The sequence below is a fragment of the Podarcis filfolensis genome, assembly GCF_964270895.1.
Source record: "Podarcis filfolensis genome assembly, chromosome: 8".
Taxonomy (NCBI): domain Eukaryota; kingdom Metazoa; phylum Chordata; class Lepidosauria; order Squamata; family Lacertidae; genus Podarcis; species Podarcis filfolensis.
The window spans coordinates 75,501,259-75,516,071 of NC_139611.1; the positions used below are offsets into that span (position 1 = coordinate 75,501,259).

The window sequence follows — 14,813 nt, forward strand, 5'->3', positions numbered from 1 at the left end:
TGCCTCTGGCTCCGCCCACCACTGGTATAAATCCCTCCCCAGATTGCCTTCTAAGGAATACAGTTCTGGGCAGCAGGAGGGGTCCCCCAACTCTGTCCCGCTCAGCTAGGTCACGGTGCAAGATCAGTGTTGCTTTGCCAGCGACGTCTGCAGAATCTTCTGCTCCAAACCAGAAGCCATAATTTGATAAAACAGGGCCATCTGGCTGAGATGTCAGGTTGCACAAGTTACACAATGTACTTTTCATAACAGACAGTTTATTTCTGCTGCTGTTGCTGCTTCTGTGGGTGTTTGGGAAGACCGCTCCCTCCTCCAGCCAATTCCATCGGAGGGGCAGGGCCTATACCCACCACCACAGCTTAAGAGGCGAGAGAGAGGCCTCCAGGACATTGCTGCTGTTGCTGCACCGGTGAGTCTTTGGGAAGACCGCTCCCTCCTCCAGTCAATTCCATCGGGCAAACGGGGTGGGGCCTACACCCACCACCACAGCTTAAGAAGCGAGAGAGAGGCCTCTGGGACATTGCTGCTGTTGCTGCTCTGGTGAGTGTTGGGAAGACCACTCCACCCTGCAAGCCAATTCCATCGGGCCCAAGGGGCGGGGCCTAAACTCACACATACTCTGAGCAGCTCCCTGCAGCAAGTGGCAAAAATGATATTAAATGTTTTAAGTGTTCTTAATTTGCTGCACCTCAAATGGTGTTTTTTTACAGTATTATATTATTTTATTATTTTCTTTCTGCTTGGGGTGGGATAAATGTTTAGTTGGGGTGAGGAGTAGTTTAAATATAGCATAATTGATTCTTGCTTTGTTTTTACTTTCATTATTTTGTTAAGTTACTGTATAGTTTATATTTTGCTTTTTAAGGGGAAGGCTGCCTAGGAGAGGGCCTCAGCCAATAGAATGGCTGGGGCAGGTTCCACGGGGGGGATGTATTGGGACATCTGATCTCAGTAATCAAGGGCGGGAGGAGGAGTTACGCTAAGACCATGTCATTACCGAGGAGGCAGGCTTAGTCATTGTTTAAGGACTATCCCTGCCTCCAGGTCTGGTCCTGACTAGAAGGATACTGGAATCAGCAAGGGAAACCCACATGACCTGAAAGTGTTGCTGTGCAATGCCAGGTCAATGATGAATAAAACCAGTTCCATCCAAGACCTGATTGTGGATGGAGGATTTGACCTGGCATGTGTGGCAGAGACGCTGCTTGCCCACCAGGTTTCTCTTACATGCAGAAACCCAGGTCATGTGGGCGGGGAGGGGGGGTTGCAGTGATTTTTAGGAAGTCATTAGTCTGCACAGGCGTCCCGTTGGGAAGACCCAGTTTTCTGAGTGCATGTTCTGGAAGTTGGGCAATAGGGGCAGTACAGGATTCCTTTTGGTGTACCGACCTCCCCGCTGCACCAAGGATTCCCTGCCTGAGCTGCTTCAGGTCATGGTGGATATGCTCCTGGAGACAACTAGTCTGGTTGTCCTGGGGGATTTTAACATCCAAGGGATTGGATGAAACTAGAAAACACAGGCATATTAGATTTAGAAGGTTATGGATCAGATTTGGGTGGCATGCATATTTGTGGTATGATAAAGTCAGAGTTCACAGAGGATCATGCAAAAAGAATCATGCAATAAGAAAACCGTTGTATGAGGTATGGATGAGATATAAAGAAGTATTAGAACATAAAACACCAATGGTGGGTTTCACCAGCAGAAGCAATTTCAGTCAAGCGGATAAATATGAAAGGTAATAGGCCAACATATAAGGAGTTGCTAATAGAAAGGGATAAAGTGTTAAAAAAATGAAACCATATGATGAAACATGTGATAAGCTAACAGGTTAGGGTTACAGTATCAACAAATTAATGATGTATTTGAAAAAGACAAAAGGAAGAATGGCTTTGAGACATTTAGAGCCAAGCTGGAAACCGAATTGTTGGAAAGTAAAACAAAAATCCTATCTAAAATGTACGATTTACTTCTAGAATGGCATACAAAAGATGAGGAAACTAAGGAAGTACAGCAATGATATAATGGCAAATAGACATTATCCATAACATTGACTTTGATAAATGGTCAAGGTTATGGAATACGGGTATGAAATTTACTGCAGGCATGACATTGAAGGAAAATATAATGAAAATGATATATAGATGGTATTTGATCGCTACCAACTACGACTTGCCGATCAGAAGGTTGGCGGTTCGAATCCCCGCAACGGGGTGAGCTCCCGTTGCTCGGTCCCAGCTCCTGCCAACCTAGCAGTTCGAAAGCCCATCAAAGTGCAAGTAGATAAATAGGTATCGCTCTGGCGGGAAAGTAAACGGCGTTTCTGTGCGCTGTTCCGGTTCACCAGAAGCAGCTTAGTTATGCTGGCCACATGACACGGAAGCTGTAAGCCAGCTCCCTCAGCCAGTAAAGCGAGATGAGCACCGCAACCCCAGAGTCAGTCATGACTGGACCTAATGGTCAGGGGTCCCTTTACTTTTAAACTAGCAAAAATGTATAGAATGAGTAATAAGCATTTTTGGAAATGTAAGGTTAAAGAAGGGGATTTTTACCATATGTGGGGGATGTGTGATAAAGTTAAACTATTTTGGAACAGTATTTACAATGAATTAAGAAAGATGTTCAGGTACACCTTGCCAAAGAAACCTGAAGCTTTTCTGTTAGGAATGCTAGGTGGGGAAATATCAAGAGTTGATCAAAAATTGTTTATGTATGCACAACAGCTGCTAGAATTTTATTAGTCCAAAAATGGAAACAGCAGGAGTTACCAACAATCGAAGAATGGCAGACGATGCTGGTGGAATATGCGGAACTGTCAAAGCTGACCAGGAGAATCCGGAACTAGAGTGACCAAGCATTCCAGAGAGAAGGGAGTAAATTCATATCATATATAGAGAACCATTGTAAACACAGAAAGACACTAGAATAAAACTCACAACGTTTAAAATAAGTATTCCACATCTTCATTTATATACACTATTACAACTTTATCAAACTTATTCAGTGAGGCTTAATCATCAATGGATCCCATATGGCAAATGGTCATTGCGGTCTCCACTTCCTAATGTTGAACATAAAAGTATAAATTAATCTTAGGAGATTGTAACATCATTAATTACCTAAACACCTGTTGTTACAAGAAAGGATACCTTCTTTGCAGTAATTCAGGCAACACAGGATATCTATAGAAGAAATAAGTAATGCATACCCCAGGAACACCAAAGTCAATCAAAAATATTCTAAGTAATAATCAATAGGTACAGGCAATTAGAATCTACCATTCTTAAAGGAACATAATCGCAATGATATCCAACTAGCAGAGATCTAGTACATTAAGTTTTTTACATCTTCATTAGTATTTCTTAGCTTTTTAAAGATTTATGCAGTGTAAATTAATCATAAATAGATTCCACCTGCTAAATAGTCATTGCTGTCTCCACTTTTTATATTGTAATAATCAAACGATTAATATGTGACCTCATTGATTACCTAAATTATATCAATAGAAACAGCCATGGCAAACACTTCCGGGTTAGCGCCATCGACTAATGGCGGATTCCCTCTGAGCTCCAGAGGGAATCGGCTCCGCAGGATCGGGTCTTTCCGCTGCGGCGACGCGGGGACCCTCAAAAATCACAGGCGGTGAAGCCTGTGAACCTGGTGACTCGGCGGGCACCATTTGTGCCCCCCGACCTGCGAAGGAGCCTTTTTAAAGGCTTCGGAACGGGGGATGGGGTGAGCGGCGCGGTGCTGAGAGTCGATTGCTTCTCCTGCAGAGTGAAGCCGCACGGCCATGGTCGGAGAGCGCTGACTTCTTCTTGTGAGCAACTGGATCTTAAAGTAACAACCCGTGAGTAGTACGGAAATTGGATTTGTAAAGAAAATTTTTATGAATTAGGCACGATTGGGGAAGGTGTAAACAGGAAGTCTGCCTCCCCTCCTTGTAAATAACTTAAAGCAAGGACCTGCTAACTAAGGTTGAGAGAACCTTTCTTTTCCGTTTTTGGTAAAAGACTTTAATTTCACGGTTTGGCAGTATAAGAAATCTTACTGGAGGATAAAGAGCTAATTTTGGGAGCTGAAGTGCCACCCTCCCGGACCCGGGAGTGTTCCGCGAGAGAGCCTGTTGATGAGGTACTGAAGAGTTTGACAGCTGTCAAATTAGCTGTCAAGACGGAAAAAGAGAACTTTGTTTCTGCTGCTTCTGCTGGTTATATTTGTTACAATTTCGTTACAATTTGTTGAAAATAAGGAAGAGCTGATACAAACTAACTTGACTTTTGGATTTGAACTGGAATGAATATCAAGGAACCAAAATCCCTCTAGAGGGGGTTTTGGGACATTACAAGAATGGCTGGAGGAGGGAAAATTCAGGCTGAATTGGACAGAGTCTTTGTTCTCTTGGGAAAGTTACAAGGCCAAATTGATGTTTTGGCTACAAATGTTACAACTCTGGACTCAACTGTAAACAACATCATTGAATTTGATAAGGATTTGAATCAGGAAGTCTATTCAGCTGGACAAAAAGAGAAACTTGAGAGCTTTGAGAATTTGGAGAAGGAGACATATGTTGTCCCTGAAGAAAAGGAAGGAGGAGCTGTAATTTTACAGATGACGAAGGAGAGCTTGAGGCCTGACATGATGGCAATAAAGGAAAATAAAAGCTTGATGTGGAAAATCTGGCCTGAATTGGAGATTGAAAAATGGAGAGATCCTCTTATGTGGAGATCTGAAGACCTAAGGATTACAAATTTGCCTAAGGTGGAAGTTGGAGCTTTGGGGACATTTGGACTTGAAAGGAGTAAGAAACAAGATTTGGGCGCCACTTTTAAGTATGGAGGTCTGGCTGGAAGAAACATGGATCCTGTAGGGCCAGAGCTTCTCCGAGATTTGGTGTTCAATATCAAGGACTATCAAAAAAAACCGGCAGAGAGTAATTGAGAGAGAATTAAGAGCCTCGGATGTGAGATCTCCAGGCTAATAGTAGATTAAGACTGATGGACATTTGTTGGGGACTGAAACCGGGAAAGGGGGGGGTGGAGTTTGGGAATCCAAAGGGTACATAATTATAATTTTGTTCTGTTTTTATTTTGCTTGTGTTATGTGTATGAAAATTGGGAAATTCGTGGAAGGGAATTTGGGTCGACTTCAGAAAAAATGTCTTAAGAATGAGTATTGATGTATAAGTATTGATGTTTAAGTTTGGATAAGGTAAAATTGGTTTTTTAAAATGAACTAAATTAAATGAAAATAAGGTTAGCAAAAATAAATTGAGGAAATGGATGAAGGAGAAAAAGTAAAATAATAATAGGTTAACTTAAGTATAGAAATAGGTTAAAAATTACGGATAAGGATTTGCTGAATTAACAATTTGAATTGGAATACAAGCAAGGGAGGTATGAGGAGGTCAGGGAAATATGTTATTGAAAAATAAGTATTGTGAACTCTATGTGTTTTTAAACTTTTTTGCTTTTTCCTTTTTGATTCTTTTTCTTTTGTATTAAATATGAAAATTTTAATAAATATATTTTTTTAAAAAAAGAAACAGCCATGGAAAATGACTAGGTCAACACACACCACAATTGCCTCATTGCGTAAATCAAGTTCAGAATACCACAACATACATGTAACTGGCTGTAAAGTAACATAACATTATATATAATGAAACTAATCTAATCGTCATACCAAAAAATTGCAAAGCACTGTTCCTTTTGGCAATAAGATATCATATTACTATTATATGTTTTTATTGTCATAAAGTCCAAGGATTTTGTTGTTGTTTAGTCGTTTAGTCGTGTCCGACTCTTCGTGACCCCATGGACCAGAGCACGCCAGGCACCTCTGTCCTCCACTACCTCCCGCAGTTTAGTCAAACTCATGCTGGTAACCTCGAAAACACTATCCAACCATCTCATCCTCTGTCGCCCCCTTCTCCTTGTGCCCTCCATCTTTCCCAGCATCAGTGTCTTCTCCAGGGAGTCTTCTCTTCTCATGAGGTGGCCAAAGTACTGGAGCCTCAGCTTCACGATCTGTCCTTCCAGTGAGCACTCAGGGCTGATTTCATTAAGAATGGATGCATTTGATCTTCTTGCAGTCCATGGGACTCTCAAGAGTCTTCTCCAGCACCATAATTCAAAAGCATCAATTCTTCGGCGATCAGCCTTCTTTATGGTCCAGCTCTCACTTCCATACATCACTACTGGGAAAACCATGGCTTTAACTATACGGACCTTTGTTGGCAGGGTGACGTCTCTACTTCTCAAGATGCTGTCTAGGCCTGTCATTGCCCTTCTCCCAAGAAGCAGGCGTCTTTTAATTTCGTGGCTGCTGTCACCATCAGCAGTGATCATGGAGCCCAAGAAAGTAAAATCTCTCACTGCCTCCATTTCTTCCCCTTCTATTTGCCAGGAGGTGATGGGACCAGTGGCCATGATCTTCGTTTTTTTGATGTTGAGCTTCAGACCATATTTTGCACTCTCCTCTTTCACCCTCATTAAAAGGTTCTTTAATTCCTCCTCACTTTCTGCCATCAAGGTTGTGTCATCTGCATATCTGAGGTTGTTGATATTTCTTCCGGCAATCTTAATTCCAGCTTGGGATTCATCCAGCCCAGCCTTTCGCATGATGTATTCTGCGTATAAATTAAATAAGCAGGGAGACAAAATACAGCCTTGTCGTACGCCTTTCCCAATTTTGAACCAATCAGTTGTTCCATATCCAGTTCTAACTGTAGCTTCTTGTCCCACATAGAGATTTCTCAGGAGACAGATGAGGTGATCAGGCACTCCCATTTCTTTAAGAACTTGCCATAGTTTGCTGTGGTCGACACAGTCAAAGGCTTTTGCATAGTCAATGAAGCAGAAGTAGATGTCTTTCTGGAATTCTCTAGCTTTCTCCATAATCCAGCGCATGTTTGCAATTTGGTCTCTGGTTCCTCTGCCTCTTCTAAATCCAGCTTGCACTTCTGGGAGTTCTCGATCCACATACTGTTTGAGCCTTCCTTGTAGAATTTTAAGCATAACCTTGCTAGCGTGTGAAATGAGTGCAATTGTGCGGTAGTTGGAGCATTCTTTGGCACTGCCCTTCTTTGGGATTGGGATGTAGACTGATCTTCTCCAATCTTCTGGCCACTGCTGAGTTTTCCAAATTTGCTGGCATATTGAGTGTAGCACCTTAACAGCATCATCTTTTAAAATTTTAAATAGTTCAGCTGGAATACCATCACTTCCACTGGCCTTGTTATTTGCAGTGCTTTCTAAGGCCCGTTTGACTTCACTTTCCAGGATGTCTGGCTCAAGGTCAGCAACCACACTACCTGGGGTGTACGAGACATCCATATCTTTCTGGTATAATTCCTCTGTGTATTCTTGCCACCTCTTCTTGATGTCTTCTGCTTCTGTTAGGTCCTTACCACTTTTGTCCTTTATTATGGTAATCTTTGTACGAAATGTTCCTTTCATATCTCCAATTTTCTTGAACAGATCTCTGGTTCTTCCCATTCTGTTGTTTTCCTCTATTTGTTTGCACTGCTCATTTAAGAAGGCCTTCTTGTCTCTCCTTGCTATTCTTTGGAAATCTGCATTCAATTTCCTGTATCTTTCACTATCTCCCTCGCATTTTGCTTGCCTTCTCTCCTCCGCTATTTGTAAGGCCTCGTTGGACAGCCACTTTGCTTTCTTGCATTTCCTTTTCATTGGGATGGTTTTCGTTGCTGCCTCCTGTACAATGTTACGAGCCTCCATCCATAGTTCTTCAGGCACTCTGTCCAGCAAATCTAAATCCTTAAACCTGTTCCTCACTTCCACTGTGTATTCATAAGGGATTTGACTTAGATTGTATCTTACCGGCCCAGTGGTTTTTCCTACTTTCTTCAGTTTAAGCTTGAATTTTGCTATAAGAAGCTGATGATCTGAGCCACAGTCAGCTCCAGGTCTTGTTTTTGCTGACTGTATAGAGCTTCTCCATCTTTGGCTGCAGAGAATATAATCAATCTGATTTCGATACTGCCCATCTGGTGATGTCCATGTGTAGAGACGTCTCTTGTGTTGTTGGAAAAGCGTGTTTGTGATGACCAGCTTGTTCTCTTGACAGAACTCTATTAGCCTTTGCCCTGCTTCATTTTGATCTCCAAGGCCAAACTTGCCAGTTGTTCCTTTTATCTCTTGATTCCCTACTTTAGCATTCCAATCCCCTATAATGAGAAGAACATCGTTCTTTGGTGTCACTTCTATAAGGTCTTGTAAGTCTTCATAAAATTGGTCTACTTCAGTTTCTTCAGCACCAGTGGTTGGTGCATAAACTTGGATTACTGTGATGTTAAAAGGTCTGCCTTGGATTCGTATCGAGATCATTCTATCATTTTTGAGATTGCATCCCAGTACAGCTTTCGCCACTCTTTTGTTGACTATGAGGGCCACTCCATTTCTCTTACGGGTTTCTTGCCCACAGTAGTAGATGCGATGGTCATCCGAACTGAATTCGCCCATTCCCGTCCATTTTAGTTCACTGATGCCCAGGATGTCAATATTTATTCTTGCCATCTCATTTTTGACCACCTCCAACTTACCTAGGTTCATGGTTCTTACATTCCAGGTTCCTATGCAATATTTTTCTTTACAGCATTGGACTTTCCTTTCGCTTCCAGGCATATCCGCAACTGAGCGTCCTTTCGGCTTTGGCCCAGCCGCTTCATCAGCTCTGGATCTACTTGTACTTGCCCTCCGCTCTTCCCCAGTAGCATGTTGGACGCCTTCCGACCTGAGGGGCTCATCTTCCAGCGTCATAACTTTTATATGCCTGTTGTCTTTGTCCATGGAGTTTTCTTGGCAAGGATACTGGAGTGGCTTGCCGGTTCCTCCTCCAGGTGGATCACGTTTGGTCAAAACTCTCCACTATGACCTGTTCATCTTGTGTGCCCTGCTCGGCGTAGTTCATAGCTTCTCTGAGTTCTTCAAGCCCCTTCGCCACGGCAAGGCAGTGATCCATGAAGGGGAAGTCCAAGGATAGTCAAGTCCAAAGATTGTCAAGTCCAATGATTACAATGTACAGTTCCTGTTGGCAATGCCATTTCATACTGATATCTTCCTTCTTCAGCGTCCTATGTCTTAAAAGTCCACTGCTTTTCTTTTGTTTTGGAGAAAGAGATTGAGGAAAGAGAGGGGAGAATTTCGGAAACTTTGAATTTGTCTTTCTGCTTGAGATAAATAGGTAGAAAGGGGGAAGGAGGGAGGGAAAGGGGAGTGGGAACCCTTAGACATCCGCCTGACTGTTTTTGTGATTTTTAATTTCTTTCTGCCATGGAGAGAACATTAGATGAAGAAAAAGAGAGGAAGATAGGATGGGAGAAGTGGGCGAGGAGAGCAAGAGACGCCAGCCTCCCTTTGCACCAGTGCAGCTAGTTGGCCATCGCTCACATGGGGCTCCATATAAATATGAAAATATGGGTCCGCCCCTGTTGCACAGCTGCCTTCTTCTTTGCGTAATCCTGCCATCACCAGAACTGCTCCTGTCTCCTCGGGAATTTCCTCCTGCGAAGCTCTAGCTAGCACAATTGTGCCTGATATATATATATAACCAAACGGCCCAACTCTCTCAGATCTTTGACTGCTTTTCCTCCATCAGAAAGTTGGTTCTTTGGCTTGGAGGGCCTCTCGGCTTCAGACCATGGAGGGTGTCGCATTGAGATGGAGAGCTGCAACAGTTGTGCTGCAAGGACTTCTGGCGATGACCTTTCTTATTTCAGGTACCAGTTATTGCTATTGGGATGTCCTCTAGTTGCAGACCTGGGAGCCAACTAAATTTGCACGGAGAAACAAGAAGTAATCCTAAGGTGTATGGAAAAAGTTCAGAAAGGGGGAACTAGTGTAGTGTTTTTTAAAATTGTGGGAAAATTTACCCATGGAGAAGCAGGAAATGAAGAAGACCTGAGCCTTCTGCTCTCTTCCCTGCCGAAGAGGGAGAAGGGGGGAGGGGATGTTTCAGCTCTTTCTGCTGAGTGACAGATGTCAGCCAAGAATCTGTATCCTGCCTCTAAGCAAGGGCAGTAAAAGCAGTCGCCATGGAGCTGTCTGCCTCCACCCATTTTTTATTTTTTATTTGTTCAAACTTTACTTTCAAACCTACACTGTGCTGTAGGTTTTTCCCATTATTATTTTCTATATTCTTCATTAAAAAATATAAAGTGCATAATTACAAGTGCACAGAGTAAGATAAGACACAATAAAGAAGAAGGAAAAGAAAATATGAGTACCCATGTAGAAAACTCCACCCCACCCCCATTTTTATAAATAACATATTAGGTTAAGTTATGGTTAACCACAATACCTTTTGGGGGGGGGGTGTTAATGCCTATTATTTGGTTGTCATTGTTCTGTTTTGTCAGTTTACATCTGACTGGTGTTGGTGTGAGTTGGAACCCAACATCTGGCATTGGGCCATCCCATCCACCTCTATGATTTAATAAAGCTCTAGGACTGACCATTCTGGGATAGTTTTGCATCCTCCTTTGATATCTACACATCAAACCACTCACTCAGGCCCCTCCTTTGGGCCTGCGGTTCAGAACAGGCACTTGGCGCAAATTTCTGCCCCCTAAGAACTTCTGCTTTCACTTTAAAGAGGGAAAACCTATTTCTAGTCCCTGATGACTTCCAGGCAGAATGACATTGCTAATAGCTTCTCCAGCATCTCATACCCTTTCTCCCCACACTTCTTTTCAGGAATTTCTGCCTTGGAGTGTTATCACTACAGCTACATAGATCATTCCACATTCAAGTTCTATACACCAAAGCAGTACATTAGAAACTGCTCCAGTGCTGAGAATGTTTGCATAATTGCACAACTTACATTAACTATAGGTAAGTGCTGCTCTGTCAGATGGATCCTGTGTGGCTGCTAGATTTTTAAGAGGAATAGATTTCTGAAAGGATTTTACCTTAAAGCTAAAGGTAAAGGGACCCCTGACCATTCGGTCCAGTCGTGAGCGACTCTGGGGTTGCGGCCCTCATCTCGCTTTATTGGCTGAGGGAGCTGGCGTACAGCTTTCGGGTCATGTGGCCAGCATGACTAAGCCACTTCTGGCAAACCAGAGCAGCGCACAGAAACGCCTTTTACCTTCCCGCCAGAGCAGTACCTATTTATCTACTTGCACTTTTAGCGTGCTTTCGAACTGCTAGGTTGGCAGGAGCAGGGACTGAGCAATGGGAGCTTACCCCATCACAGGGATTCGAACCGCCCACCTTCTGATTGGCAAGTCCTAGGCCCTGTGGTTTAACCCACAGCGCCACCCGCGTCCCTCATGAAATTACTTACAACCCCTCAAATTCCCAGCGGGATTAACTGGGGCCTGAAATGATGCTTTGCATGCTTTCAGAATTGAGGTGCTCAAAACATGTTTTGATTCATTTTATTTTCTATTTGCAGATTGTTGTACAAATCCCTGTACTCCATTTCTTTCTTTGTTAATAAAGAAAATTCTTAGCTGATTTTCTGTGGGCTGATTTCCAACCCTGTTATTAGGCTTCTGAGGTATAACAACAGCCAGGAAGTGTGCCCTCTCCCCCCCAAAAAACAGGCAGAAGCAGAAAGCAGGAAGAACTGTGTCAGCAGTTTCAAGGGGCACTCACATAACCCAAATCACCTCACCCCCAGAGTAAAAATGGTCAAGGTAAAATCTTTGGAACACCCTGCCACTGCATCAATCTATTGTTTGTATATATGTATCCACCCTCGTTTTAGATAAAGACCTTTTGATAATGGACTACAAAGGCTGTGCCAGCAAGGACCTTTGGGATGGACCCATATCAAGTTTCTCTGGTGACCGACACTTTGCCGTCCAGTACGATGAGAGCTACTGTCTTGGTGACCTTTGCAACGGGCATTCGATAAAGTGGAGGGTTCCCAAGACCCTTATCATGGACACAGGTATTTTTTTAAAAGGCCACCTGACCGTTAAGTGAGAACTCACAGTTTCACTTGTTGGGTGGTTGGTTGTCAATAGGGAGGCTTGAAGAATTCAATTTTGGAGATTTCTAAGGCAAGCAGCCCTGTTCCCCAACTCTTGGGCTCCTATGCCAAAGAAAAGGTAACCCCGCTTCTCAAGAAATGTACAGGACGGTGTGCTTTAGGGTGTAATTTAGCTGCGAGAGCATGGGAAAGGTTTGGCGGAGTGGGAACATGGGGTGCGCGGTAGGGGAGGGGTGAGCTGGGGTAAAGGGAGGGGACGTGCTCAGGTGTGGGGGTTTGACAAAGAGTCTGGCAGATTTGGCAAGTGGAGAAAGGCTAGGGCAGCAGCTCCTAGTATGTGCAAACATTCACACACATTCTATCTTAGAGAATTGCAATGCAAAATTCGAGAAAGTTTGGGTTTCAAAGGATAGCTTTTTTTCTTCACGTATCGACCTATGCTCATATGTATTCATTTCAGTGGGTTTACCCTGAGTACAATTAAGGTACTGACTGCTTTGTAAAGGGAAAATTAAGTAGGTTCACTTTGATATGCAAAGCAAACCGAAAGATTCCCCCCCCCCCAATCATTATTGAAGAGACAGAATAATGGGGGAGCCTCCTATAAAGGGGACCACCATTTTCAACCCAGCCCCACTTTAGCAGCTTAATGGGGTGAGTGATGCTCAACAGGCCCCTTGCTCTTCATTTTGATTTCTTATTGCAGCAGCTGAAGGAAGCAGCTCCAACCAGTGTTACTCAGGCTTTGATACGACCTACTACGGAATACTCCAGCAGACTATGAGATGCGGCAGTGGCTACAACCGATGTTACAATGGCAGTAAGGTCATTTCAGTAGGTGAGTTCACCCTAGGAAATTAATTCCACAGCTCCTGGTCTACAAAACATTTTGCCCCCTGCTGAACAGGACTTGTTGGGAAGCATTCTTTGCAATTAATTGTTCAACCTCCCAACCTATGCAAATATGATTTATGAGTGTGTGGCCAAAGCCATTACAGAGGATAAAATACAGAAAAGATTATAAAATACATTACAGAGATAAAATAAATAATTAAAATAGTTCTTAAAACCAAACGTTATGTCAGTTAAGAGTTTGCTCCCTGGAAGAATTTAACTTACTCCCACAGATTTCCCCCTCAGAATTGACAATCTAAGGCAAAACAGGCCATTTTTTCAGAGGTGTAGGGGGCCCTGCCCCCTAAGAACTCATGAATGTGGGTTACGCCTCAGGATCCATGTTCTTCACAATTCCTTGTGGCGTCCCACTGCATGCTGGGAGAAGAGGGGCAACACCCCTCATGCCTAACGTTTTGTGCCTTTCTTTTCTCCCCTTCCCTCCAAACATCAACAGGAGGCCTCAGAACATCAATGATCTTCAGAACCTGCCAGCGCCCAGCCTGCATTGATATGAGAACTGATTTCACCAGTAATATAAATATCACCAGCGAGTGGGGGTCGTGTTGCTCCGGCAGCAATTGCAATAGCAATATAATTAACCCAACCAATACCAACCCATACCTTTCTTATGATCATTATGGGTCAGGTTTCCAAGGGCCCAGCCTTCAACTTTGCCCTTTCCTGGCAGTCCTAGGAACCAACATCCTCGGGATATGGGGGTGATGAAGGGAGTTTGGGAGCACCTGAACTGGTGGAACCTGCATTTGGGTTTAGAAGGGCTGTGTTGTGGAGAAGGAAAGAAGGAAGGAAGACGGGGAGTTAGGGCTCCAAGACAGTATCCTGTTCCAACCAATTGCATGTATGGCTCATATCTATAAAATAAAATTTTATTTGGATAACCACTTCCTTGGGGTCTGATTCTCTTCCCAAAACCAAGCTATTTGTTTGCTTCCCAAGACCTCACAGATTTGGGCTGTGATGGCAAGATACTAAGAGCTATACCAACTAACTTCTACTCGGAACAGATCCACTGAAATCAATGGAACCAAGTTAGCCCTGTGCATTAACTTCAATAGGACTACTCTCCATAGGACTGGCATTGGAGACAACACCATAAACTACATCTTCAATATAATAATATTGTTATAGATTTGGGGGGACCACTAAACTCTAGAAATTAATAAATGCTAGGATGTTAATTATTTGAGATATGAAGAGAGGAATTCCTGGACTAGCCTATGCAAAATGACCTGGCCAAACTAGGGCCATTAAGGAACAATAGGGGTCTCTAGAGGGTCATTGTCATCACAAGAGAACCATCCTTCCCCCCTGCCCTGAGATGTGAACAGAGACTGGGGGTTTGGAAAGTTGCCAGGGGAACCGGGTGTGAGGTGACAGGAAAAGAGTTTTGAGCAAATGCTGCTGGGAATAAGAAGAAGGAAGAAGGACTGGGAACCATCTTGGGCAGGCTGGCTAAAGGCTGGGGAAGAGAGATGCCTTGGACTTCCTCTTGAAAGGACTCTTCTGTAAGATCTGGGCTCCCTCCATGCAGATTTAAGGTGTAAATAGGTGAATTAAGCATATTTATTAAAATTACAACAGTCTCCGTCATGTCTCAATTCTCCAAAGGAACACAGACTCTGAGTCAGTGCCTGGAACCCCATGGGCTCTTGTTGTTTTTTTTAAAAAAAATAATATTTATTAAAGGTTTGATAGTTACAGAAAGAAGAAAAAAGAAAAAGAAACAATAAAAAGTTAAACAAAACAAAACAATACCTTACAATATATCAAAAAGAAAAAGAAAAAAAGCAAAAAAGCAAAAAACAATACAGCAGAACAACAAGAAAAACAGAAACATTTAAAAAACACATCCAGTATTTCCGTATCTTTATCTTTCATTTACTTGTTTCATCGACCTCCTCACACCTCCCTTTTTTGTATTCTAGTTCAA

At 43.0% G+C, this 14,813-nt stretch overlaps 1 protein-coding gene across 4 annotated transcripts in view; it reads left to right on the forward strand.

Annotated features, from left to right (window-relative positions):
* LOC310768949 (uncharacterized protein) overlaps positions 1-14,466 on the forward strand; it is a 74,372-nt gene extending 59,906 nt beyond the window's left edge. For 3 of the 4 annotated variants that reach the window (XM_083627926.1, XM_083627925.1, XM_083627924.1), the window contains 5 exons: positions 9,627-9,743; positions 10,720-10,857; positions 11,738-11,923; positions 12,672-12,803; positions 13,317-14,466. In XM_083627926.1, coding sequence (XP_083484052.1) covers positions 9,665-9,743; positions 10,720-10,857; positions 11,738-11,923; positions 12,672-12,803; positions 13,317-13,585 — 804 coding nt within the window. In that variant the 5' untranslated portion in view covers positions 9,627-9,664 and the 3' untranslated portion in view covers positions 13,586-14,466. Of the gene's footprint in view, positions 1-9,025; positions 9,209-9,622; positions 9,744-10,719; positions 10,858-11,737; positions 11,924-12,671; positions 12,804-13,316 lie in introns of those variants that run through there. The other variant, XM_083627923.1, reaches the window with a different exon arrangement.
* The last annotated feature ends 347 nt before the right edge of the window (positions 14,467-14,813 follow it).